General features: G+C 45.3%; 1 protein-coding gene across 3 annotated transcripts; it reads left to right on the top strand.

Moving 5' to 3' along the window:
- The first annotated feature begins 9,678 nt into the window (after positions 1–9,678).
- Positions 9,679–20,929, top strand: LOC125544236 (mitogen-activated protein kinase 16). 3 transcript variants are annotated; one of them, XM_087547302.1, is made up of 11 exons: positions 9,679–10,140; positions 10,225–10,761; positions 10,866–10,925; positions 11,145–11,294; positions 17,617–17,772; positions 17,862–17,999; positions 18,068–18,141; positions 18,679–18,780; positions 19,371–19,572; positions 20,326–20,478; positions 20,546–20,929. In XM_087547302.1, the coding sequence occupies exons 1-10, from the start codon at positions 10,129–10,131 to the stop codon at positions 20,434–20,436; spliced, it is 1,542 nt and encodes a 513-aa protein (XP_087403428.1). In that variant the 5' UTR covers positions 9,679–10,128; the 3' UTR covers positions 20,437–20,478; positions 20,546–20,929. The 3 variants fall into 3 exon arrangements, with proteins under 3 accessions (XP_087403428.1, XP_087403429.1, XP_048563808.2); XM_048707851.2 differs by lacking the exon at positions 20,326–20,478 and having other exon boundaries at positions 9,680–10,140; XM_087547303.1 differs by lacking the exons at positions 20,326–20,478; positions 20,546–20,929 and having other exon boundaries at positions 18,075–18,141; positions 19,371–19,566.
- Positions 20,930–25,744: the final 4,815 nt, after the last annotated feature.

Here is a 25,744-nt window from a genome sequence, read left to right as displayed (position 1 = left end):
GATCTTTTTCGATTCGGTAGTCGAATCTAGGTCTTGGTTCAAAGAGGAAAGATGGGTGCGGTGGGGTGGAGCATGCATCTAGGATGTGGTTCAATGAGGACAGGAGGGAGGGAAAGTAGTATAGACTAGCTATCCAGCCGCTTTGTTGGTCGAAAAGGGAAAAATGGGGTAACCCAGTACACACATCTGTAAGGAACCGAACTCTTTGTTGAAAAGGGAAAGAAACTGGGGGGTCGGGTTGTTTGTGCAGGACTAGATTTGCTGCCCTCACATCGGAAAAAGTTTCAAAGAGAACAAATATGGGACCAACGCAGATATGCTGCTTGGCTACATACTCTGCATCACCCATTTATACGTGTGGACGCACATGGTGCTGGCATGTCCCATGTCCCATCCACATGATCGTGCAGTGTGTTCTGAGATGTTGTGCTACTTGTATTGGTACTGTTTTAAATAAATGTTGAATTGAAGCTATTGTATTTTAAGCAATGCCACTCTCACAATTAACTACTGGACTATTTTAAGAGAACTTCTCTGTTAATATGAATCAATGCAACCGTTTTAGAAATGCTACTGTCCTATACTTTGTTTTCCATCAAGATAAGGTAGATGCTTATTTTTGTGGCCGCATGTTTCATCCTCCTTTATTGGCAGTAATTGTTTCCTTTTTGCCTCTGTTAAATCAGGGATATCTATTCAACTTGTTGCTATAGCAAACTTAAATGTCACACCGTCGACTTTACTTGATTTCAGAGTAACTGCACATAACGAGATTGGATTTCCTATTCGTGTTGGCAGATTCGTACGTGATCTTGTGTGCGTCATGACAGGTTGGTACTTGCCTTCATCCACATGATCGTGCAGTGTGTTTTGAGATGCTGTGCTCCTTTTATTGGTACTGTTTTAAATAAATGTTGAATTGAAGCTATTGTATTGCTGTCTTTTCCCATTAAGTAGTGAACAAAAATGGGACCAACCCAGACATTATGCTTGTTGCTTTGTTACAACAAACTCTGCATCACCCCCTTTATAAGTAGATGGAAGCACATGTTGTTGTTGCACCCACTCTCCCCTGAAACTATTTATGCTTTTTGTTAATTAATGCTGCTGGTAAAATTAAGCAATGCCACTCTCAGAATTAACTACTGAATCTTATTTCAAAACTGCAACACTTGTTAGGGATTGGTGGGATTGCCATTTTTGTGGCCGCGTGTTTCATCCTCCTTTATTGGCCAGTAATTGATTCCTTTTTTGCTTCTGTTAAAGCAGGGATATCTATTCAACTTGTTGCTATTGCAACATTTTGCTTCGCTTAGTTTTGGTGGAACTGCACAAAATGAGAGCGGATTTCCATATATGTGTTGAGATCTCTCTCACGTCTTCCTCACGAGTTGTTTCAAATCTTGGTCTTGAAAGGTCAGTACCGACTTTCCCCAGAATTAACTACTGAATCTTAGTTCAAAACTGCAACACTTGTTAGGGATCGGCGGGTGTACCATTTCTGTTAGGGATCGGCCGGAGTACATGTTTAAGAAATGTATTGTTTAGATAATGTCTCTGTTATTATATATCAGTTACATTGTTTTACAAATGGAACTATCCTGCTTTGTAGTTCTTTCTACATGTTTAACCAAGGTATTGTTAAGATAATGTCTCTGTTAAAATGAATCAATCGCATTGTTTTAGGAATGATACTTTTCTGCTTTGTCGTTCTTTATACATGTTGAAACAAGGCATTGTTAAGATAATGTCTCAGTTAATATGAATGAATCACACTGATTGAGGATTGCTACTCTCCTGCTTTGTTTCCCATTAAGATAAGGTAGATTAGTAGATGTTTTTCTTCTAGGAGTACAAGTCATCAACTGTTATTTCTCAGTAATTGTTTCCCTTATACCTTTTGTTGCTTCTAGGGATATCAAAATTAAAGCTCGGTTTTATTCCGACTTTGATTTTAGTTGAACTGCACAAAAGGAGCCAATGTGTCTAAGGCAAACTGTTGCATTAGTGGGTCCAGTTGGTCTTATCACTTTGTAGAAAGAAGCAGTCACTGTTTGCACTACATTACACAAGGAATGATCAAGAAGCTTTACAGAGTATTAGTAGACGCTAGTGACATGACTAGTCTGCAGAGAGCATAGGAAACTCTACAACACGTGGAGTGCACTGGGCAAAAAGTGCCCAAACAAGTACAGGAAGCCAGGACAGGACTCCAAATCTGTCAATGTCATTCTAAGCAACAATGATGAGGCATCTGAGTATGGTAATCTGTCTACCGTACTTTCAGTTTGTTAGTCCATCGATTGGTGGGTTGACACTGGGGTCAATATTCATGTGTGTGCTGCTGTGTCTTTGTTTTCTTGCAGCATATAAATACGATATCCACAGGGATGCTCAGCTTGATTTTAGTGGAACTGCACAAAATGTACAGATGGTTTGTGTCCTCCATAATACTTCATCATGCACAATACATCGAATGGTTCTCTAATAATTCGTCGTCACCTTGAGCCACTGGACTATATGTTTGAATGGTGCTGCCAGCATCGGCCATTAAGAAGGGTAAGAAGAAAGACAAAAATAGAGATGACTGGTTTACTTGTGGTTCGGAGGAACACTGGGCAAACAAGTGCCCAAACAAGTACCAAGAAGCCAGGATAGGACTCCAAGTCTGTCAATGTCACTCTAAGCAACAATGATGGGGCATCTGGGTATGGTAATCTGTTTACCGTACTTTCAGTTTGTTAGTCCACCGATTGGTGGGTTGACACTAGGGCCAATATTCATGTGTGTGCTGATGTGTCTTTGTTTTCTGGCAGCATATAAATACGAAATCCACAGGGATGCTCAGCTTGATTTTAGTGGAACTGCACAAAATGTTCAGATGGTTCGTGTCCTCCATAATACTTCACATCATGCACAATACATTGAATGGTTCTCTAATCATTCGTCGTCACCTTGAGCCACCGGACTATCAGATGACAAAATGATAACAAACCCTGCCCGTTCCACAATCATAGGCATCACATATTTTGAATGGGAAAAGCTTGTCAAAGTTGACATTAGTTTAATATATTGGAATTGGAAAACCTTGTCAATTTTTTCTCATTGATGTTAGCTAGAAGACATGCATTTGATATTTTTGAGTGGGACGCCCTTTGCTATGAGCAACGTCGATTGTTTTTTCATATTCCTATGTTCAGTTTAGAAGTAAATATTTACTCTGCTGAGATGCATAGTCACATGAATATTGACTTATGTAAGATATTTTAAGAGTTTGTTCTGAATATTGTCTATGTAATGCCAGGCCTTGTGTTTGATTGCAAAGTTGAGCTTGGAATGTTGTGGCATGCGGCATCACGAGTTGTTCATCATGCCTCCTGAGAATAATGCTTCGTATTGTTTTGCATGTCAATAATGCTAGTGATTTGCTTGTTAGGAAGATCATCCTCTTCTGTTGTTTCCGTGCTTAAGAAGTTCATCATCTTATGTTTCATTCATAGCCTATACGACAAATCGGGTAGGTTAGACGTGAAACCATATGATCTTTCGACCAACTCATCATCTTAGGCCATGATTGGATCGTCGTTTTTCAACCAAAACCGCTTGTAAAACTGACGCTTGTAAATAAAAGCAGATGGTCTCGGGCGAAGTGCTTGGTTGGTCGATTTCGACTAGTAAAATATACACCGGTCTCTCAAATTACACGCATAACCCGCCGGTTTTACTTATAGACCTCGGGCCCTCGGTTTCATTACGCCTATATTTTATGCGTTGTTTCCAATGACGAGTAAATTACACTTGTATCTTAATACAGGTGTGAAATAAACCAGAGCTCCCAAGCGCGGCCTTACCGTTTCATGTCGTCTCAGTCTCTCGAAGGTGCTCATAGGTGTCCGATGATCCTGGCTTCCTGAATGAGCAGCGGGCGCTGTATCAGACCATCCGTAGGGCCCGCGAGGCCCTCTCCGTCGTCCTTCGAGTTGTTGCGCTCGCCATGGCGCCGAGCATTGTTAACATGGTCAATGAACATGAGGATTCAGGATATGACTTTATTTTGACTGGATGACAGTAGGGACCCACTAGGGCCATAGCCGTACGTATGCAAGTGCCTCCTTATTATGTACAACTATATTTTTTTGATTACTCTTGGTTTCCTGACATCACGGTCCCACGCCATTGTCAACCTATATAGTCAATATAAACGAGATAATTGCACAAGGTGCGGCCGACAGCTGGGGCCAAGCAGCACGAGCAGTATTTGTGTTTTTGAGGCGTGAGCACTGCAGAGTTTTTCTTGGCGATGTTTTCGTTGTTGTTCAGAGGAGAGCAGGGTATTAACTGGGTGGACTGTGGCCCGTCTAGCCCAGGACATATATCCAGCCCAGATATTAATTTTTTTTCAAGATAAAAATGGCTAGCCCATCTATACGTTTATTTGAGGAATACTCAGGCAAGATCAACTTGTTATTCTCCGCCCCGCTGGGCTGCAAATCTTTCCTAGGAGGGATGCATTAGGCTTAACATGAAAATGAGTTTTAAAAAATAATAAATGGGATGTAATTATAAAAACTGGGCAGTAAAAAAATACACCAAGCACGAAATTAGTTTATAAAATATTATTTATGGATTTTGAAAATCTTAATTTTTAATTGTTGCGCGCGCAATGTTTCGTTAGATTTTTATGTAATACAAATTTATATTTAATCTGACTAGAAATTTCGGGATAAAAATATTTCGGATCCCATCAAAATATGGGAAGTTTTATTGAATTCTATCTTGAACGGTTGGTTGAAATTATTAATCGTTATCCTAGCTAGAAAATGGGTTGTACTTTTAACAAACTGTAAATGGGCTGTAGTAAATTCCATTAGAATTAAAAAATGGACTGTACATTCTTACAAACGCAAAAATGGCTATAAATTCTCTGCCACACACTTGTGGGCCTACTAAGTTGACGCGTCCCTAAAAAAAGAAGTTGACGCGTATGCAAGGCTTTGTCAACTTATTATAGTCAACACACGGTTCTAGCAGCAGTGACTGTTGAATGTCCATCCAACGAATGATGTGCTTCTTCTTCAATCTCGGATATTCTAGCTTCACCCGTCCAAAAAATGATTCCTCCCCTTGACATCTGGGGCGCACCGTTTCGGAAGCTGACCTGTGGGCCTACTAAGTTGACGCGTACCAAGGGCTTTGTCAACTTAGTCAATATGAACGATTCTAGCTGTAGTGATCGTACGATGTCCATCCAACGACCGTAGTGCTTCTTCAACCTCTGGTCTTCTTGCTCCAGCCGCCCAAAGCAGCGGCTGTCGTGCCGCCTGCTCCTATCTCCCGTGGCCGGCTGTGCTCCCACAGAGGCCTCACCACCCCCTACTACTCTCATCGCTGGCTAGGCCATCCCTCCACTCACCCACACCCCTGTTGCGGTGACGGCAGCCTCATACCGCAACCGAACCAGTGAACCCTCGTACTCCTCTCCGCGCGGGCTTCCGCTGTCGCGTCTTCCCCGGCTCCGCGTCGTCCCCTTCCTAGGCCTCGTCGCTCGCCGTCGTCCACCGCCCTGGTGCTCTCGGCGCGGCGTGGTTAACGTGGTCAAGGAACGACTTCCATCGAAAGAGTACTGTACGTGGAGAGGCTGATAGCTGATTCCACGGCAGCCACAAGGAAATGCCTCCTTATTACGCGGAAAATAATTATTCCTCTACCTGACAGCAGGGACCCACTGGACGGGCCATCGTATTTGGCAAAAAAACGTTTCCCCCGTGACTGCTGGGACCCACCGGACGAGCCACTGTATTTCACGAAAAAAGTGTTCCCCCCGCTGTCAGCTCGGACCCATCGGAAGTGCCTCCTTATTACGCACAAAAAAATGAATACTCCCCCTGCTAGTTGGGACCCACCTTGGTGGGAGGCTGACTTGTGGGCCTACTAAGTTGACGGGGACGCAGTGCTTTGTCAACTTAGTCAATATGAACGATTCTAGCTCCAGTGACCGTACGATGTCCATGCAACGGCCGTAGTGCTTTTTCAACCTCTGGTCTTCTTCCTCCAGCCGCCCAAAGCAGCGCTGGTCGTGCTGCATGCTCCTGCCTCCTGTGGCCGGCTGTGCTGCCGCGGAGGCCTCACCGCCCCCTACTATTCCCACCGCTGGTCAGGCCCTGCGGCGACGACAGCCTCACACCGCAGCCGAACCAGTGAACCCTTGTACTCCTCTCCGTGCGGGCTGCCACTGCCGCGTCTTCCTCGGCTCCGCGTCGTCCCCTTCCTAGGCCTCGCTGCTCGCCATCGTCCACCGCCCTGGTGCTCTCTGCGCGGCGTGGTCAACATGGTCAAGGAACGACTTCCATCGGAAGAGTACTGTACGTGGAGAGGCTGACAACTGGGTCCACGGCAGCTGCAAGGAAGTGCCTCCTTATTACGGGCAAAATAATTATTACTCCACCCGACAGTAGGGACCCATCGGACGGGTCACCGTATTTCACAAAAAAACATTTCTCCTTGACTGCTGGGACCCACCAGCTACATCTTCGCACGCAAGGAAGTGCGTCCGGGCAAAAAAAAACGATTCGCCCCCCTGACTGCTGGGACCCACCAGTTACATCTTCGCAGGCAAGGAAGTGCCTGACAGTCGGGACCCACCTATTTGAAGCGTACGTAGCGTTGTCATTCTGGTCGCGAACGTGTACATACATACTGGTCGATGTAGAGGCGCGCACGTGTCGTAGGAGAGGCGCACACGTAGCATGCACACGTACATACAGCGACCAATATGCAAGAAAGAAAATACGGCCATGTACATACATACTGGCAGGGTCTCGAACGCCTCATACGGGTAGTGTGCAAGAAAGAAAACACTTATTATAAAACGGCTCATAAAATTTAAGAGCCCCCAATTAACTTGAGTAAAAGAGGTGTTTTTAACGAATAATGTTTCTAACAAACTAAGTTTTTAACAACCAGCTTTTTTGTTTAAACAAATATAATGCATGGTTGAACTAAACAAAAAATTAACATTTAAAGAATTTGAGCATCAAAGTGACTTAGTTGGTTAATGCGCTCGGTGTTGATGACGTGGTCTGAGCTTGTGGTGGGTCAAGGTCCCTACCCCCAAGCCGATCCTGAGGTGCCGGAGCGAAGAGCTCGGCTTGATGAAGTGACAACATAACTTTGCCGATATGTCGAGGCGAAGCCCCCGGTCCAGCTGAGGTGCCGAAGCATCCATGTCGACCAATGTGTCGAAGTAGGTCGGCATGTTAAACGTCGGCTTGAAGAAGAGGTGACGACGATGCTGATGCAGGTCAAAATCTGTGACGCAATCGATGTCGGCTTGATGAAGTGACCACACGACGATGTCGGTGTGCCCGCTCCGTGTAATCCATGGGGCGACGATGTTGGGCTAGTTTGACACCGGCGCAATGGTTAAGATCGCCTCGGGAAAGTCTCCAAATTTGTGGGACGTGTTTGAGAACAATACACAATACCCTAGAAATTTCTTTTCCTCCAATAAAGATGTCCAATGTCCAGTTCATAAAGAAATATAAACTCGAGTCGGACTTGTTTTCGCGTAGAAAACAGATTCGAAAATTGATGCACTCATCAGGCGTTTTCTGGAGTTTGAGCGGTCGGATCGAGCTGCAATTTTGAGGGGTTGTCGGCATGGGAATTCTGCATCCGATGAACAATTGGATCTTTCAAAGGATGTCCGAGCTGGACGCTGGACTCCTCTCCCTAAACTCGTCCAAATTCTCGTCCAGATTCGACACGGCTCTGGTAGATCAGAGTTTGTCGGAGATTCCTCCATCGGAAGGCGACGAAATTTTACAGGGTTGTTGTAGATTCAATTCCACCGAAGTAATCATCAAAGCAATGCTCAAGGATGTGGGGACCATGAACATGAACCCACTGTCTAGAAAAAACTATTGTTAATCTGTAGATGAGCCATCGATCCCTAGCGATCAAACAACGAGATCTTAACGAAAGCACCAATGTTGATGTCAAAAACCGGCAACCTGGCGCAACATGCGTTATATAGGATTTTCCTGGCTCAAGCACGGGAGGGATATTGCGACTGTGGTGACGAGGATGCAATGCGGCGGCTGTGTATTAGGCCCTAGGATTTGTGCGGTTGTCCAATGGGCTTTTAGGGAGGAACAACAAATCATACCCTCGTCTAGAAAGATGTTCAACAATCATATTTGCATGAAAAAAAGAAATAGGTGAAAACAATCAAGATCGGACGAACTAATGGAGCCAAGGAGCAAAATCTGCTACAAGCAACGCACACGGAAGAAGCTGTCTGGTGAAGGGTAGGCACACATAGTGTTCTTTTTACGAGAAGGCCTTCATGGTTAGCTTTATTAAAACTCAAATAAGGCTTACATCATCTACTAAAATTTTAGCAGTAAAACCGGAAGCGCATCCACCCATACAAACGGAGTGTTTGCACGCCCCCCCCCCCACTCAGCTAGACCATGAGCAGCAACAGTAGGCTCTCTATTACAATGCTCGGTAGTAACCTTCCCGAACTCTCTCAATAACTCATTGCAATAATCTAAAACTGGAACCGACACCACAAAATGGCCTTCATTTTGACGTAGAGCATCGACCACAATAATGTTGTCCATCCTCACCTAGGCATTATTGCACCCCAAGCTTTGAATTAACTTTAACCCTTTAAGGAGTGCTGCTACTTCCGCGGAGACGATATCTACCACGTGCTTAGGGCTAGAGGTAGACGCAGCAATGAAATTATCTCTATGGTCTCTAACTATAGCTCCACATGATCCCGAGTGAAGATCCTTACTGAATGAAGTATCAACATGTAACACTTGCTGCGATGCCAGAACAACAGGCCAGGTGTTCCGTCTAGGTGTAGGATTTTCTTTCCCCACCGCCCGTGTGAAGTTCAGAGCCAAAGCACGAATAGCCGGCGCCGGTCGCAGTGGTCTGAACGATCTCACCTCGAACATGTTGTCTGCGCTGCCACCAAATGAACCAACTCGCCGTAGCGATTAACTGTGAGAGTTCTATCGAATCGTTATAGATGTGTTGCGCAGAAGAATCACACCAGAGAAGTTCCATCACACTGGACCCTAAGCGGTCAACAAGCGACGCATCCTTCATCATCTTCCCGGTCCCAAGCGCAGTCCAAACTGTCATTGCTCTCTCGCACATAAATAAGGTGTGCTTCTCCGCTGCCGCTTGGCATATTGGACATCGAGAAATACTTTCGATGTGATGATTTGCTAGAATGCAAAAAACATATGTAGGCATCTCTATAGGGAAAAAAATCTGTTGTTTCAAACTCTAAATTTTTCTCCCATACCAGTTGTGGTCGAGAACCACCGTAGCGACTCATAGTGTTATCATCATATATGTCATCCATTTTTTATAATAGGCGGTCCGTACTGTGAACGTTCGTGGGATGCCTTGCAACATAATACGTGTTTGATGGCATAATGGAATCTGCAAAATGCACTTATATAGTTTTTTTTTTTGAACTTTGATACTGGTTGCTGGTTCCATTATGCCATTTTGAACTTACGTGTCGGGGATCAAAGTACCATTCGAAGTATTCTGTTGCAACTAATCCAGAGCGTCAATTTTGTATCCAGCGGCCGAAAAGGAGCAATGTTTTTTTAGGAAAAGGAGCAAAGTTAGACGTACTGTTCACGTGTGACTTCACCACAGCAAGTCGGAGAATCTGGTTGACTCTCCCTCGCCGGCGGCCGGCGCCGTGCTCCCGCAGCGGCGCAGCCCCCGTGTCACTCCAACATCTGCGCCCCGTCGAGTCACGTGCCGTGCCCGCACGAGCACCTGCCCCCATATCCCTGGCCGCGCTCCGCGCTACCGCGGCGATCGGGCGTCCACTGCCCAGTCGCGCACCTTCCCTCGCCGTACGAATATGGCCTCTGTTCCCGCTCCTATCGCGCGCCTCCCCCTCCCCCCTCGCCGTGTCCACACCCCCCTCCCTCATCCCCGACCGTCAGCACCGGCGGAGGCACGACACACCGCGCGCACGAGGGCGCCGCAGCGGATCGGAGGAGTGGATCCGGGGCGAAGGGAGACGGCGCGGGGTAGCAGTACATCACTCCGGAGCACGGGGCGACTGGCGCGGCGGGCGCCATGGCTAAAAAGGCGCGGCATGTGAACCACCCTAGTTGACATTTTGTGCCTCGCCTGATGCGTATCCGATTGCGGGATTGACTCATACGCTTCCAGGGCTCGGATAAGGCGGGGTTCTTCACGGAGTACGGCGAGGCGACCCGGTACGAGATCGGCGAAGTGGTCGGCAAAGGCAGCTACGGCGTCGTGGCGGCTGCCGTCGACACCCACACCGGCGAGCGCGTCGCCATCAAAAAGATCGACGACGTCTTCGAGCATGTCGCCGACGCCACCCGCATTCTCCGCGAGATCAAGCTTCTCCGCCTTCTGCGCCACCCAGACATCGTCGAGATCAAGCATATCATGCTCCCGCCGTCGCGCCGCGAGTTTCGTGACATCTACATTATCTTCGAGCTCATGGAGTCCGACCTCCACCAGGTCATCAAGGCCAACGACGACCTCAGCCCGGAGCACTTTCAGTTCTTTTTCTACCAGCTGCTTCGCGGGATGAAGTACATGCACGCTGCCAATGTCTTCCACCGGGACCTCAAGCCCAAGAACATTCTAGCCAATGCCGATTGCAAGCTCAAGATTTGCGACTTCGGCCTTTCTCGGGTTTCCTTCAATGACACCCCGTCCGCGATATTCTGGACGGTAGGTAGTTTATACTCTAATAAAAGCTTACCACAGATTATGTGTATTATGTAAGCAGCCAACCAAAATTTAGACTTTTATGCTCGCGTGGCCATTTGTCCCAGGATTATGTAGCAACAAGGTGGTATCGTGCTCCAGAATTATGTGGCTCCTTCTTTTCAAAGGTGAGAAAACTTCATCTCGACAAAATTTGACCTTAACCAAATTAGAGACCGTGAATCCGTGATAATTCATATGTGAGCATCAATATCCTCGTTGATGTTGTCGAGTTTGTTTATAAATCCGAGTTTTCTTGTACACTTGATTATTGGCAGTCAATGCACATGTTACCACATTGTATAATTCGGGTTTCACTATACTGAAGTTAGTATTTCCTTTTACAGTATACTCCTGCAATTGATATTTGGAGCATAGGATGTATATTTGCCGAAATGCTTACAGGGAGGCCGCTCTTTCCTGGCAAAAACGTGGTACATCAATTGGATCTCATGACTGATCTACTTGGCACTCCTTCAGAAGAATCTATTTCCAGGGTGAGTTCACTTCCCTGCTTCTAAAAATGATAAAAACAGTTAAGAGACCTACCTCCAATGTGATTGCCTTACCAACTCTTTGTGATGGTGGTTATCATCACCGTTATCACTTGGATCTCCGTTATTACAGCATGGAACTATCTATCTGAAGTTCAAACTACTGAAATATTACTGCTATAACTGGCCCTGCTGTTATATACATACTGCTAAGACTAATTCTTGCATTATGTCCTAAAAGTAAGGGACTGCCTAGAACGCAAACGCCTGATTATTTTCATAGGGGCAGTTGATTTTGCTGAACCACTGGATTTAGATCCAACAGCTCGCTCTACTTCTTCAACCTCCGGACACCTGTCTTCTTTCTCACCTTTATCCTCACCCTAAACCCTCTGCCAAGGTATCCCCTGCGTGTCGACAACTTCCCTGCCTCGCGGTCCACCACCTGTATTCTCTTCACCTTCGGCTTGGGTTTCCAACGTCTTCCATGACACGCACAACCTAACCCCCTAACCACTTTGGCAACGTCTCCTGCCTCGGCTCCACAGCTGTCGCCACTCCTGTGTGGCCGGTGTTGAATAAATAGGCAATTTTCCGATTAATTTAATCCAAGAATAAATCACTAGCATGGCATTGACAGAAATAACCACATACTGATATTCAATCATGCAAGCACATGCTACGCTAATTGCAGACAGATCTATGTATAAAGCTAGCATGGCTAAAACAGAAAACAATAGGAGCGAGATAAACGAGTTATACCCTCCAATAGGCTAGGAAGCCGCGGCGGCAGCGGTGGCAGCATCGACGTCCTCGGCGGCCTTCTTGTCGGCTTCGATCTTCTCAGCGGCGGCACGTTTAGCGTCGGTGGACATGGTGATGACGAGGGCGACGCGAACATAGAGGAAGTAGACGAACAGAGGCGAGCAGTCGCGTAGTCGCTTCCCAAAAACCTAATCGCCCCTCTCCCGTACAGGATCTGGAGAGGCGGGGTTTCAGAGACCTGCTCTCCCGTCAACCATGTACGCGGTGGACGGGATGGAGTCGCCCGCGGCAGCAGCAGCAAAGGAACGACAGTGGGCGTGCAGAGATGCGATATGTTTCACGTGACGGCCGGTTGGGAGACGCCTCACACATATATAGGCGCAACCGCGTGGAGAGACGTGGGCTTGACCCATGTCCGAGTCCGTGACAGCCCACGATTCGATGTCTCAGATCGTGCCCCAGCTGTCAGAAACTCTCCGTTACTGACAGGCAAAAATAAGGGCATAGGTGTGAGCTCGGCTCGGCTCATTCCCGCAACCCGCGGTACGTCGTGACGAGGCGTGGCGTGGCGAGGCGAGCGGCGGAGGAGGAGTGCGCGAGGGCCTCTTCTATTCTCAAGCTCCAATAGCATGTGGAAGAGAATCCCTTATAAAGAGGTCCAACTCCTTCTCCACTAGCAGGGTGGGACTAAACTTCCCACTACACCTAGTGCCATATAACCCACATGGACCCTTAGAGATTTTTTGAAATTGTTAGATGGGCCTAAAGCCCACTCCATATTTCAACAATTCCCCACCAGATCTCGAGGGCCCATTGTGTCCTCTGTTCCAATTGCTGTTTCGATATACCAGTGTTTCAGTGAAGGCACGTTAAGGTTGAACTTCACCTAGAGCAAGCAGCTACACTCCTTCACAACTAAACAATGGACTATGCCTTGAATTGTCAGTTTGGTGTAAAGAAGTTTCCCACATGTCTTACTAGTACTAGGCTGCCGAAGGCTGACCCCTCAGGGTGGAGCATATAAGTCACACTCCTAGCCTATTCATAAGTTTACTAGAGATCACCCCAATCTCATAGACTGTGACCAACAGTCAGGCTCATAGGTGTGTTCCTCCAAAGATCGCTTTGTAGGATAGCATCTTGCTTACATAAGCTTTGGAACACATTAACACAGTAGTCATCCTACCATACATTATCCGAAAGTATTGCATCTCCAATGGAGTGGGTTAGTAAAGTTACTCTCCTCAGTTTACCATTGGCTTGTTTTCTCAGGTCCTACTTCACGGGATCTCCGATCACATAGGTTGGGTTACCACCATGGCAACTCACGTGGGTCTCATACCCATCTCCCTCGATGCATTATCTATCACAACACGCGATAGTCCTTTGTAAAGGGATCTGCCAGATTCTTAGCCGTTTGGATATAATCCAACGCTATCACTCTGGAGTTTCTTAATTTTTTGACAGCTTTTAATCTCATTTTTATATGTTTGTTGGACTTCATGTTGTCCTTTGAACTGTTCACCTTGGTGATAACAGTCTGATTGTCACAGTTCATAAGGATAGCCGGAACCGGCTTCTCAACCAATGGCAAGTCCATCAAAAGATCTCGAAGCGATCCTGCTTCGACACCAGACGTGTCTAACGCTGTTAATTCTGCTTCCATTGTCTATCTTGTTAAGATCGTTTGCTTGCAAGACTTCTAGGAAACAACGCCACCTCCAAGAGTAAACATATACCCGGTTGCGGCCTTCATCTCATCAGCATCAGAGATCCAATTCACATCACTATACCCTTCAAGTACCGACGGGTATCCGGTATAGTGAAGTCCATAGTTCATAGTACCTTTCAGATAGCGCATAACTCTTTCAACAGCATGCCAATGTACATCACCTGTTTTGGAAACAAATCGGCTCAGTTTGCTCACAGCAAATGCGATGTCAGGCCTCGTTGCGCTCGCTAGGCACATGAGTGAACCAATGATTTAAGAGTATCTCAATTGACCTTTAGCCGTGCCTTCGAACTTTCGAATCAACACACTAGGATCATATGGTGTTTGAGATGGTTTGCAGTCCGAATATCCAAAACGGCTCAACACCTTCTCAACACAATGGGATTGCAGAAGTGTAATCCCACCCTCATTATATCTCTGAGTAGCTTGATGTTCAAGATAACATCAGCCACACCAAGGTCTTTCCTCTCAAAGTTCTGAGATAGAAACGACTTGACCTCCTCAATGACTGAGGTTGGTTCCGAATATCAGTATGTCATCAACATTCCGAATTTAGATTTGAGCACCTCCCACAAGTCCTTGGCAACATGCACATGCAAATATGCGTCAACCAACTTATCACCGATCACGCTAAGAACTGCTCCGAGAAATACGACGGTGGCCTCCCTGAACGCCTTCTCCTGTTCAGGAGCAATCGTTCCTGTGGAAGAGGCACCGGTGACCCAGAACACGTTCTTAGCCGTGAGCCATAAAGTGGTCTTAGTCTGCCAACGCTTAAAGTACGTGCCGGTAAACTTATCCGGTTTCAGTGCAGCGGCAAAGCCACTTGCCGAAAAATTCCTACACACATTAGGTTTTTGGATTGTTCAATAAATAGGCAATTTTCCGATTAATTTAATCCAAAAATGAATCACTAGCATGGCATTGACAGAAATAACCACATACTATTCAATCGTGCAAGCTCATACTATGCTAATTGCAGACAGATCTATATATAATGCTAGCATGGCTAAAACAGAAAACAATAGGAGCGGGATAAACGAGTTATACCCTCCAGTAGGCCAGGAAGCCGCGACGGCGGCGGTGTGGCAGCAGCGGCGTCCTCGGCGGCCTTCTTGTCGGCTTCGATCTTCTCGGCGGCGGCACGTTCAGCGTCGGTGGACATGGTGATGACGAGGGCGACACGAATGTAGAGGAAGTAGACGAACAGAGGCGAGCAGTCGCTTCCCAAAAACCTAATCGCCCCTCTCCCGTACAGGATCCAGAGAGGCGGAGTTTCGGAGACCTGCTCTCCCGTCGACCGTGTACGCGGCAGACGGGGTGGAGTCGCCGGCGGCAGCAGCCAAGGAACGACAGTGGGCGTGGAGGCAGAGATGCGATCTGTTTCACGTGACGGTTGGTTGGGAGACGCCTCACACATATATAGGCGCAGCCGCGTGGCGTCCGCGTGGAGAGTTGAGGCGAGGCGGGCGGCGGCGGAGGAGTGCGCGAGGGCCTCTTCTATTCTCAAGCTCCAATAGCATGTGGAAGAGAATCCCTTATAAAGAGGTCCAACTCCTTCTCCACTAGCGGGGTGGGACTAAACTTCCCACTACACCTAGTGCCATATAATCCACTTGGGCCCTTAGAGATTTTCTGAAATTGTTAGATGGGCCTAAAGCCCACCCCATATTTCAACAGCCGGTGGCTCTGCATCTGCATTTTAAATAACTACCCGACAGCAAAAGGGTAAAAATTCACGCTTTGTTTAATTTGTGCTTATCATAAGGAACTTCAGAGTGATGTTTTGGTTGAATAATTCACTACCTGGACAGGCATCTGGTCTTAAGACAGTCCCACACTCCCAGTGATCATATATTTGCTTGATTTGTATACCTTGTAATCCCTAATTCTGGAAAGGGCAATCGAGGTATCGAAAAAAATATGGACGATAATTGATATCTAACAATGATGCTTTACAAACAACTAAACTTGCCCCATCTATGGCTGAGGGAGTTATCTTTTGAACATTATTCTTACAGAAAATAACTGTGGTTGTAAACCTTTTTTTTGCATGGAAGGCATTCAGAGTGATGTTTTGGTCAAATAATTCACTACCTGAATAGGCATGTTGTCTCAGAAAGCCCCGCACTCACATTGACCATATATTTGCTTGATCTGTGTAGTTTGTAATCCAATTTCTGGAAAGGGCCAACACGATATCTGGTCACCATTGTGCTAAAAAAAATATGAACGCCAATTGATATTTAACAATGATTCATGACAAGCAATGAGCTTGCTCTATCTAAGGATAAGGGAGTTATCTTTTGAACATTATTCTTATGGAAATAGCTGTGGATGTAAACATTTTTTCTGGACAAAAGGCTTTCACCCTCCTTTATAGATACAGCCACAAATGGCTATGAGTACAGAAGTTCCACAAATACTCATGATTCCTTAAAGAAGTTGCATAGCACAATTACAACACAAACACAAACACTCGCACACAAAACACCCCAGCCACTCCCGAGATAGCAAAAAGGGCGACACGTGAAGTTTCCTCCATGTCCTCCTTTGATGATGGCATCACGAGCTGCAAACAAAAAATGATCATTTTGAACAAACAATTAGATGGATGTTTGGGTGCAGCTATGGCCTTTGGGGGCAACCATTGGGAGATGATAACACGGGATTCATTCAAGCAGTTTTGCATGGCGGTACAGTAATAGGTTATGTGTCTGAGTGATGTAATCCTGTTATTGGTCAGTTGTGATTGGGCCTTGCTTTCACTTGTTAAACTTTTTTGGATGTTGGTCACGGTACTTTAATTAAGATGGTTGTGCATCATAGGTTGCAGATTCCGGGGGTTTAACCTCCTTTTCGAAGGGAAAGATGGATGTTTGGGGATAACCCACTCCATAGTGAGTTTGTTGCGTGTGTCCTAGAGTGCACAATTCTGAGCTGCAAAGGCGACCCAAATGTCCCTAGAAATGCAACTTGAAACCCCCTAGATATGATTGAGAAGCTTGCACGAAGCACCTAAGGTTCCAGTTTGCGTCTTCAAATTCCCTAGAGTGCACAGGTCCCATTGGACAGGCCGTGGCGCTTGAGAACCTGATCACTCAAAGGCAAGCAGCCATGGGTCAACTGCCAAAGGAAGATTTGTGGCCTAGGTTTTGGTTAATGCTTCAGTCTTTTGGTTATTGTACTATGATTTTTGTGATCATCTTTACTTTGATATTTTTTCCAAATATATTAAAACAAAGTAACAACACAGATAGTAAATTATATTTGTTCGAATATCCATTTCTGAATCTCTCCTTTTCAATGAAAAGAAACGCAAAGCTTTTGCGTTTTCTCGAAAAATATCCATTTCTGAGCCCGGGCTCATCTGCACCCGGTTAAGAGAAAATTCAAAACAAATACTAAAATATTTTTTGCATGGAAGATGATTTGGTGCGTGAGCTCCACTCCAAATTTCAGGTCATTTGGACATATGAGTAGCTCTCAGCAAAAAAGACAAATTGGGTCAAAACAGTACATGAACAGTACTCTGTTTCACAGACCCCAAATTTGTTTTTTTTTGCCAAGAGATACTCAGATGTCCAAATGAGTTGAACTTTGGAGTGAACCTCACGCACCTAAGCATCTTCCATTCCAAAAAAATCGGAATTTTTTTGAAAATTTTCTAGTATTTTTTTAATTTACTGTTCACCATGGGAGTAGATGAGCTCGGGAGCCAAATAGCCGCACTCTTGTTTGTTCTGCTAAGTATTTTTTTAGGTGATAAATCACGTTCAGAAATGATTCTTAAACTCTGCATCTGTTGCCTATTTGTACTGCATATAGATTCGAAACGAAAAAGCTCGACGATATTTGGGAAACATGAAAAAAAAGCATCCAATACCTTTTTCTCAGAAGTTTCCTGGTGTAGACCCCATGGCACTCCATTTGCTTGAGCGTCTTCTTGCTTTTGACCCCGCAGATCGGCCAACTGCTGCAGAGGTAGGAAATATAAACAACAAGAATCTTAGCTCAAAAAGCTTGTTTCTTTTGTTATTCTCGATACTGATATGATATCAATGTAATTCAAGGCCTTGGCAGACCCATACTTTACTGGATTGGCAAATTCTGAACTCGAACCCACAGCGCAACCCATCTCGAAACTTGAGTTTGAGTTTGAGAGAAGGAAGCTGGCCAGAGAGGATTTACGTGAATTAATTTACAGAGAGGTAATGTTAGTCAATTGTACGGTGGGCATTGTGGTAGTAGTCTTTACTAATGCATGAAGTATCTCTAGATTTTAGAGTACCATCCTCAGATGTTGCATGACTATCTTCGTGGTGGAGATCAGGCAAACTTTCTTTACCCAAGGTGAGTTTGGAAAAAATGCTTTAATCCACCATTTCTTGTTACAAGAAGAATAATATACATGTGTTATCTATGTAATGTTTTGTTCAGTTAGTAAAGTTTGCTTTTGACAATGATAGGCATATGTTTCAGTAGGTGTTATTCGTTGAACTTTTGCATGGTACAACTTGAGTGGAGGTGAGACAGAAAAGCATACCAGTGTACATTATGATCCTATGAATGTAACGAGCAATGTGTAGCTTAAAATATTATTTTTATAATCATTGAATATCATTATCAAGCAACTGCATATGTGGAAGCTGTTTAACATAATCAGTTGTGATGCGCTAATGACGTTTTTCTTGTGTTAAACAATTGTCCCTTTGGATTTTGATGTACAATCTTTTCATTGTAAAAATATGCTTTTAATTTCCCTAAATAAGAATTCATGCTATTGTAAACCTCATTCAAATATGGCATACTAAAGAAACACCATTTCTTTAACCACAGTTATGATTGGTTAAGACATTGCCAGTATACTAACTGATATATTATTGCCAGTGGGGTGGATCGTTTCAAGAGCCAATTTGTTCATCTTGAAGAAATCGGTGCTAAGGGTGAAAAGACTAGCCCGCAGCTGCGGCAGCATGCTTCCTTACCAAGGCAATACCTTTTTTTTTACTGAAGAGAAGCATTATAGTTTACTAAGCTAAAGGTGTTTTTTCAATGTTACTAGAGTGAAATAGGATAATTCATTGATTTAAATTCTGTTGCATGAAGCAGAGTTTGGTATGCCTGCCATGTGAGATGGACCACGCAAAACTCATTTGAGTTTCTATAATCATTTTACAAAGAATGAGCAACATAAACAGCACAAATGGTGTGGCGTTGGTCCTCTTAGGTCTCTATAATAATAATAGATCATTGCCTGCATGTCTGTTTCTATAATACCTTTTTTTTACTGAAGAGAAGCATTATAGTTTACTAATCTGGAGGTGTTTTTATCTCTTGTCACTAGAGTGAAATAGGTAATTCATTGATTAAATTCGCTGCATGAAGCAGAGTTCGGTATGCCTGCCATATGAGGTGGATCACGCAAAACTCATTTGAGTTTCTATAATCGTTTTACAAAGAATGAGCAATATAAACAACACAAAGGGTGTGGCGTCGTTCCTCTTAGGTCTCTAGTAATAATAACTCATTGCATGCATGTGCATGTCTCTTGAACTAATATATCCTCCATCTTATCTCAGGGAAAGAGTTATCGGCAGCAGTGATGAGCCTGAAAAGCCAAATGCAGACTACTGTATAAAATTGCATGTAGATGAGCTACCAGGTCACACATCGGTGACGGATGGCCTTAACAAGCCACTGTTGAATACTCGAAACTTCTTGAAGAGCGAAAGCATCGGTGCCTCCAAGTGCATCGTCGTCAAAGAAAAGCAAGAAAAAGATGTAAGTGCCGCGACAGCATTACCTCCCTAAAACTATTAACAAAACCAAATATGTTGAGTTGACCTTTTTTTATATTAATAACCAAACTGGATCAATGTTGAAAGTTGGCCAAAAATTATAGGAAATGTTAAAAGCCCGACACCAGATTTTTAGCGCTAAAAATCTGACGATCAGATTTGCCATGCGAAAACAGATAAAATTGCCATGCTTTAGTATAAGGAGATTTGCCATTGTTCTACAGTGCAAATTGCCATGTGTAGCATAAAAAGCCGCAGAAAAATTGCCATGGTGCAACGATTAATTGCCATGTGTTTGATCGGGAGCCGACGTACTTGAGGACGTCAGATTTTTAGTACTATAAATCTAACGTCAGAGTTATATTGAGAAAATTCTTGTCTAGAGTTAAAGACTCGATTGTCTAATGCAAATGCGATATAGAACACGATGCTTTTAGGTGAAGAGTTAAAGGCTCGATTGTCTACCACTCCCTCGAACTAAAACCACGACAAGAATTATGGAACGGGGGGAGTAGTTCCTAAATAACATGGGTATGGTAAAAGCTGTGTGATGTGCGATTCCTATTTCTGAAATCAGGCAACATTGAGTCACCGAGTACGGAATAGTTCCAGTGTCAATGTAGGTGGTTGAGAAACTGATATAAAAAATGCTTGAGTCTATTAAAGCTTAAATAAAGCTCATTATGTATAGATAAGCTGAACTTCTGTGCATGTTGGTTGGATTTCTTTTTCTCAGACCAAACTGTCGTGGAGGGCAGGCAGTATACCTCTCTACAAGGGGTCCAATTGTACCCTAGCCGCTTTCAGAACATGCCTTATAAGTCCTTGGAATCCAGTGATTCATTGAGTGAACACATTGAAGTTCCACGCTACGAGTTGATTCTCTGATGTAATGGCCCCTCTAACTTGGATAACTTGCTATCAATCAAATTATGTGTGCTCCTTTGTTTTTGCAGGAGGAATCTATGTCTGAGTATATGCATGAAGCATCTGATTAGGAACCGAAAAGGATTGCTCAACTCAAAAGTTTGTGATGGCACAGGGAAGACAGAAGCACGTCCGATCCATGGGAGCTTCAATTCAGAATCCCGAGCGCACGAATCAGATCGATGAACCACACTGGTGCCGGTGCCGGTGCCGATACCGGATAGTCATCTCATTGGTTAGCAGAGCATAGGATTTATTTCAATTTTTTGGGCGCAACTTTGATCGATGCTCCCATTATGTAACTAGTAGAGTTTAGGATGTAACCAACAGAGTGTAGAATGTAACAACATATACTGGAGTACATGACTCGACTTCTTATTACTCGTGCAATGCTTTCTTACTAGGTGACTTGATTCTCCTCATTTCTGCCAATGCTAGCAAGTAAGGAGTACTTACTAAAATTCAAGGATCTGCCGAGCACCTGTCCCCCCACTCCGTACTTTTTACCTTCAGCTCCGCCAGCTCCAGGAGCGAGAGGGTGGAGTCGGAGGGATGCCGAACAGGCCTTTACTGTACCGGGAGTTGGGAGAGGGGTGTGTACAGGGCGGGCCGGCCGGGACGTAGGTGACAACGTTGTTCACGTGCATCGCACAGTACAAGGTTTACTTGCATTGCAGGCAAAGAAGCATCGCCATCATAGTGCCAAGAACACACGTACTCGAGGACAGGAATCATCACCAGCGCGTCGCCTAGACGTGGGAGCTGCGATCTCGACCGTGGATGGATGGCATTGCGATCCTGACCCATGCCCTGTGCTGTGCGCTTTTTGACCGTGCACTACCTCGAAGGCGTAGCAGATCCCGAAAAGACCCAAGCCAAAGCGCACGCTCAAAGGATCGTCCAGGTTTGGTCCCTCCCCCGTGTGCAAAAGGGTCGGTTTCAAACATTCACCTGCTCCCAGCACATGTAGCTAATCCGGTCCGTAAACGTCCGTGTACAGTGACCGGTCACATCTTAAATGTTCTCTTCTACAATCAGGTACCTCATTACCAAATCCTCAAATTCATAAAATCATATGCAACGTAAAATCCAGTCTAAATCTTCACCGGCGCTCATTCACCTCCATGTCCGGTGTCCGGCTGAGCCCTCAGAGTGAACGTGTGGTCGTTGGCGAGGAAGAGTAGGACATGAGACACAGACCAACTCACGGGACTCGAGGCACCACCGTCTCCAAAGCCCTACTCTTCCTCGTAGGAGCCCGTGGCCTGGACATCGCTGGTTGATGTTAGGTCCACAATAGACCCCTCGTGCTCGGAACACGACACCTGCACCACGACACGGTTTGCGGCCCCAAGGGCTGCTGGTCACACGTATTGGCTCTGATGCGGCGTGCGACTCCACCTCCGCGGCCTCCCGCGTCTTGTGCCCCGCATGGCGGGCACACCGCACCATATTAGCGGACGAGCCATAAGTAGTGTCGGTGCTTTCCTCTGACTCTGAGCCCCAGGCGACGAGGAAGACGCGCCGCCGAAGGGGTTGCGCCGCCGCTACTGTGTTGGAGCGCCAGAAGGATGCACCGCCTTCGGCGACGCAGCGCTCAAGCGCCCCCAACCATCATGCCCAATGGATCTTGTAGCCATTTGTGCAGATGCAATGGATTCCCGCCGGATCGAGTCCAACCGCTGTCGGGCGGACTCCTCCCGAGAGCGGCGGAGAGCAACACGGATGGCCATCTCCTCCTCAGGCGTACATGGGAAGAGCTCCCAGTCCACAAATCAGGAGAGCTCGGGGTCAAATTCGTTGCCGGCCATGCCGGAGAAGGTCAGAGATCATCGAAAGGGGGCTTGGGGGTGGAGTGGAGTGCCTAGGGTTTTGTGCGGGATGCAGATGGTAACGAATATGTATGGGGTCAGGATGGGCCAGTGTGAACCATATCTAATATGGGGGACGTGCTCGGGTACATACGGGCCTCCTCACACCCACCCCAGATTTGTGCTAGATATGAGGGGTGTTGGTTAGATCCGATATGTAGGGCTGGTCAGAGACACCCGTCTGGATCGGGATTTTGTCACAGGTCAGTGACCCGGCTATCCGGACAGATGTATTGGGGCGGGGGGTGGTTGTAGATGCTCTTAGGATCAAATCATCTCCCCTTCTCAATTGAAAGAAAATGGTAACTGGCGAATGTTCCCCCAGAAGGCGACCCTGGCGAACGCCCTCCCCACCGTTGCATGAATCTTGATGCTGGGGTATTACCACGTCGGATGGTTAGAGCCGTTCGATGTCCACCGATTCTTGGCAAACTCTCATTTTATCCAAAAATTGCGTAACCCGCACGCGGGGAGATGTTGAACTGTGACCTCTTGTGAGAGCGTGGGGCTTTTTTCCACTGGGTTGGAGGGGGGGGGGGTAGTATTCGTGTTAAAACTGGTATTTATAATATTATTTTTGCAGGAAACTAATATTTATATATAACTTGGCATTTTTTGTGTAATCATTCGACCATCCTTATTTTTTATTTTAGTTTCTTACATGGCAGTTTTATTATTAATAGGATGGCATTTTTATTATAAGAGGATGCATTTTTTTAATTGAGAGGATGGCATTTTTATTTTTAATGACATGACAATTTTATTAATAAGAGCATCACATTTTATTAATAATAGGATGTTTTTATTAATGTGATGACGATTTTTTTTATCATTAAGCTGGTGGCATTTTTAATAATGAGAGGATGCCATTTTTCTTTTTAATGGTGCGACAATTTTATTAATAAGACCATGGTTTTTTTAATTTATAATAGGATTGTATTTTTATTATTGAGAGGATGGCATTTTTAATATTGATAGGTGCCATTTTTTCACTGTCACCTTTTCTTTTGCACATGAGATTTTGGGTGATGAGTAGGAACATGCCAACTTTTATCGCATTTTTCCATTTTTCTGATTTTGTTCATGACATTCTATTAAAAAAATATTTAATATGCCTTTGGGCCAAATGGAGGATCGCTATGGCCCTCCCCGCTAGGGAACGAGGGAAACATCCGATGGAGGACCTCATCATAGCGAATGAATTCGTTGGAGGGAGGCTCCTCCGGGATATTGGGGTCTTTTCTTTAGAGTATGTCAATGACATATCTTACTTTTATAGAAGGCAGAAAAACATTTATAAGAACTTGCATAGAATGCGAACATCCCCAGAAGGATACAACCCACACCAACACCTATATCCTAAGCCTACTCTCTCACAAATCTGTGGAGTACTCCAACGCCCAAACCAACTTCTTTCCACGCCTTGATCTCATCGAAGATGTGCCTGTGCAGTTGTGCCACCGTCATAACTTGATTTGCACGGTTGAACACTCTAGCATTCCTTTGTTTCCAGAGTTCCCAAGTAACTGCCGTGACTAAAGTGTCGAACCCTCTCTTGTTTGCGCCGTGAAAACTCTCCCTAGCCTAGAGCCACCAATCAAGTAAAGTGTCATCCCTATTGGGTCGTCGCATGGTAATGTTGAGATCCGTTAAGCATCGATGCCAAATGTCTCTTGCGTAACCACATTGAATGTGGATGTGCTCTGCGTTGTCCTCATCCTGGAGGCAAGTATAGCACGCCGATGGGGCCTCCTGCAAACCATGCCTAGCTCTGCGGTCCGATGTCCATATCCGGTGTTGCATGATAACCCACAAGTATAGGGGATCGCAACAGTTTTTGAGGATAGAGTATTCAACCCAAATTTATTGATTCGGCACAAGGGGAGCCAAAGAATATTCTCAAGTATTAACAGTTGAGTTGTCAATTCAACCGCACCTGAAAGACTTAATATCTGCAACAAAGTATTCAGTAGAAAAGTAATATGATAGTAGTGGTAACGGTGGCAAAGGTAACAGTAGCAGTTTTATAGCGAGCGTAACAGTGGCAACGGAAAAGTAACTAAGCAAAGATCAATATGTGAAAAGCTCGTAGGCAATGGATCAGTGATGCATAATTATGTCGGATGTGATTCCTCATGCAATAGTTATAACATAGGGTGACACAGAACTAGCTCCAGTTCATCAATGTAATGTAGGCATGTATTCCGAATATAGTCATACGTGCTTATGGAAAAGAACTTGCATGACATCTTTTGTCCTACCCTCCCGTGGCAGCGGGGTCCTATCGGAAACTAAGGGATATTAAGGCCTCCTTTTAATAGAGTACCGGACCAAAGCATTAACACTTAGTGAATACATGAACTCCTCAAACTACGGTCATCACCGGTAAGTATCCCAGTTATTGTCACTTCGGGGTTAACGGATCATAACACATAATAGGTGACTATAGACTTGCAAGATAGGATCAAGAACTCATATATATTCATGAAAACATAATAGATTCAGATCTGAAATCATGGCACTCGGGCCCTAGTGAAAAGCATTAAGCATAGCAAAGTCATAGCAACATCAATCTTAGAACATAATAGATACTAGGGATCAAACCCTAACAAAACTAACTCAATTACATGATAAATCTCATCCAACCCATCACCGTCCAGCGACGATGGAATTACTCACGCACGGTGGTGAGCATCATGAAATTGGTGATGGAGGAAGGTTGATGATGACGATGGCGACAGATTCCCCTCTCCGGAGCCCTGAACGGACTCCGGATCAGCCCTCCCGAGAGAGATTAGGGCTTGGCGGCGACTCCGTATCGTAAAACGCAATGAATCCTTCTCTCTGTTTTTTCTCCCCGAACGTGAATATATAGAGTTGGAGTTGAGGTCGGTGGAGCATCAGGGGGCCCACGAGGCAGGGGGGCCCGCCCAGGGGGGTAGGCGCGCCCCCACCCTCGTGGACAGGGTGTGGGTCCCCTGGCCTTGATTCTTTCGCCAGTATTTTTTATATATTCCAAAAATATTCTCCGTTGATTTTCAGGTCATTCCAAGAACTTTTATTTCTGCACAAAAAAATAACACCATGGCAATTCTGCTAAAAACAGCGTCAGTCCGGGTTAGTTCCATTCAAATCATGCAAGTTAGAGTCCAAAACAAGGGAAAAAGTGTTTGGAAAAGTAGATACGTTGGAGACGTATCATTGCATTGTCAGCCAAACGTGAATCTTACACTTGAGTGGGGCCTAGTTCCTCCTTATGCAGGTATCAAAGGGGACATGCTGCAATCCTAGGCACAATCTATCATAGACCGACCGAGCAGTGTAGGCTCCTGACGCATCACAAGGCCAGGTGAACTC

The sequence above is a fragment of the Triticum urartu genome, chromosome 3A (genome assembly GCF_056163025.1).
Source record: "Triticum urartu cultivar PI428250 chromosome 3A, HENAU_Tu73, whole genome shotgun sequence".
Classification (NCBI taxonomy): Eukaryota; Viridiplantae; Streptophyta; class Magnoliopsida; order Poales; family Poaceae; genus Triticum; species Triticum urartu.
Note: the sequence above shows the minus strand (reverse complement) of the source record. Positions and strands in the feature narration are given on the sequence as shown.

What these genes read in the sequence shown, in the direction of transcription:
- LOC125544236 (XM_087547302.1), top strand. An exon ending in GTGAATTAATTTACAGAGAG is followed by an intron (nt 18,000 to 18,067) that starts GTAATGTTAGTC and finishes AAGTATCTCTAG; the next exon opens with ATTTTAGAGTACCATCCTCA. An exon ending in GCAAACTTTCTTTACCCAAG is followed by an intron (nt 18,142 to 18,678) that starts GTGAGTTTGGAA and finishes TATTATTGCCAG; the next exon opens with TGGGGTGGATCGTTTCAAGA.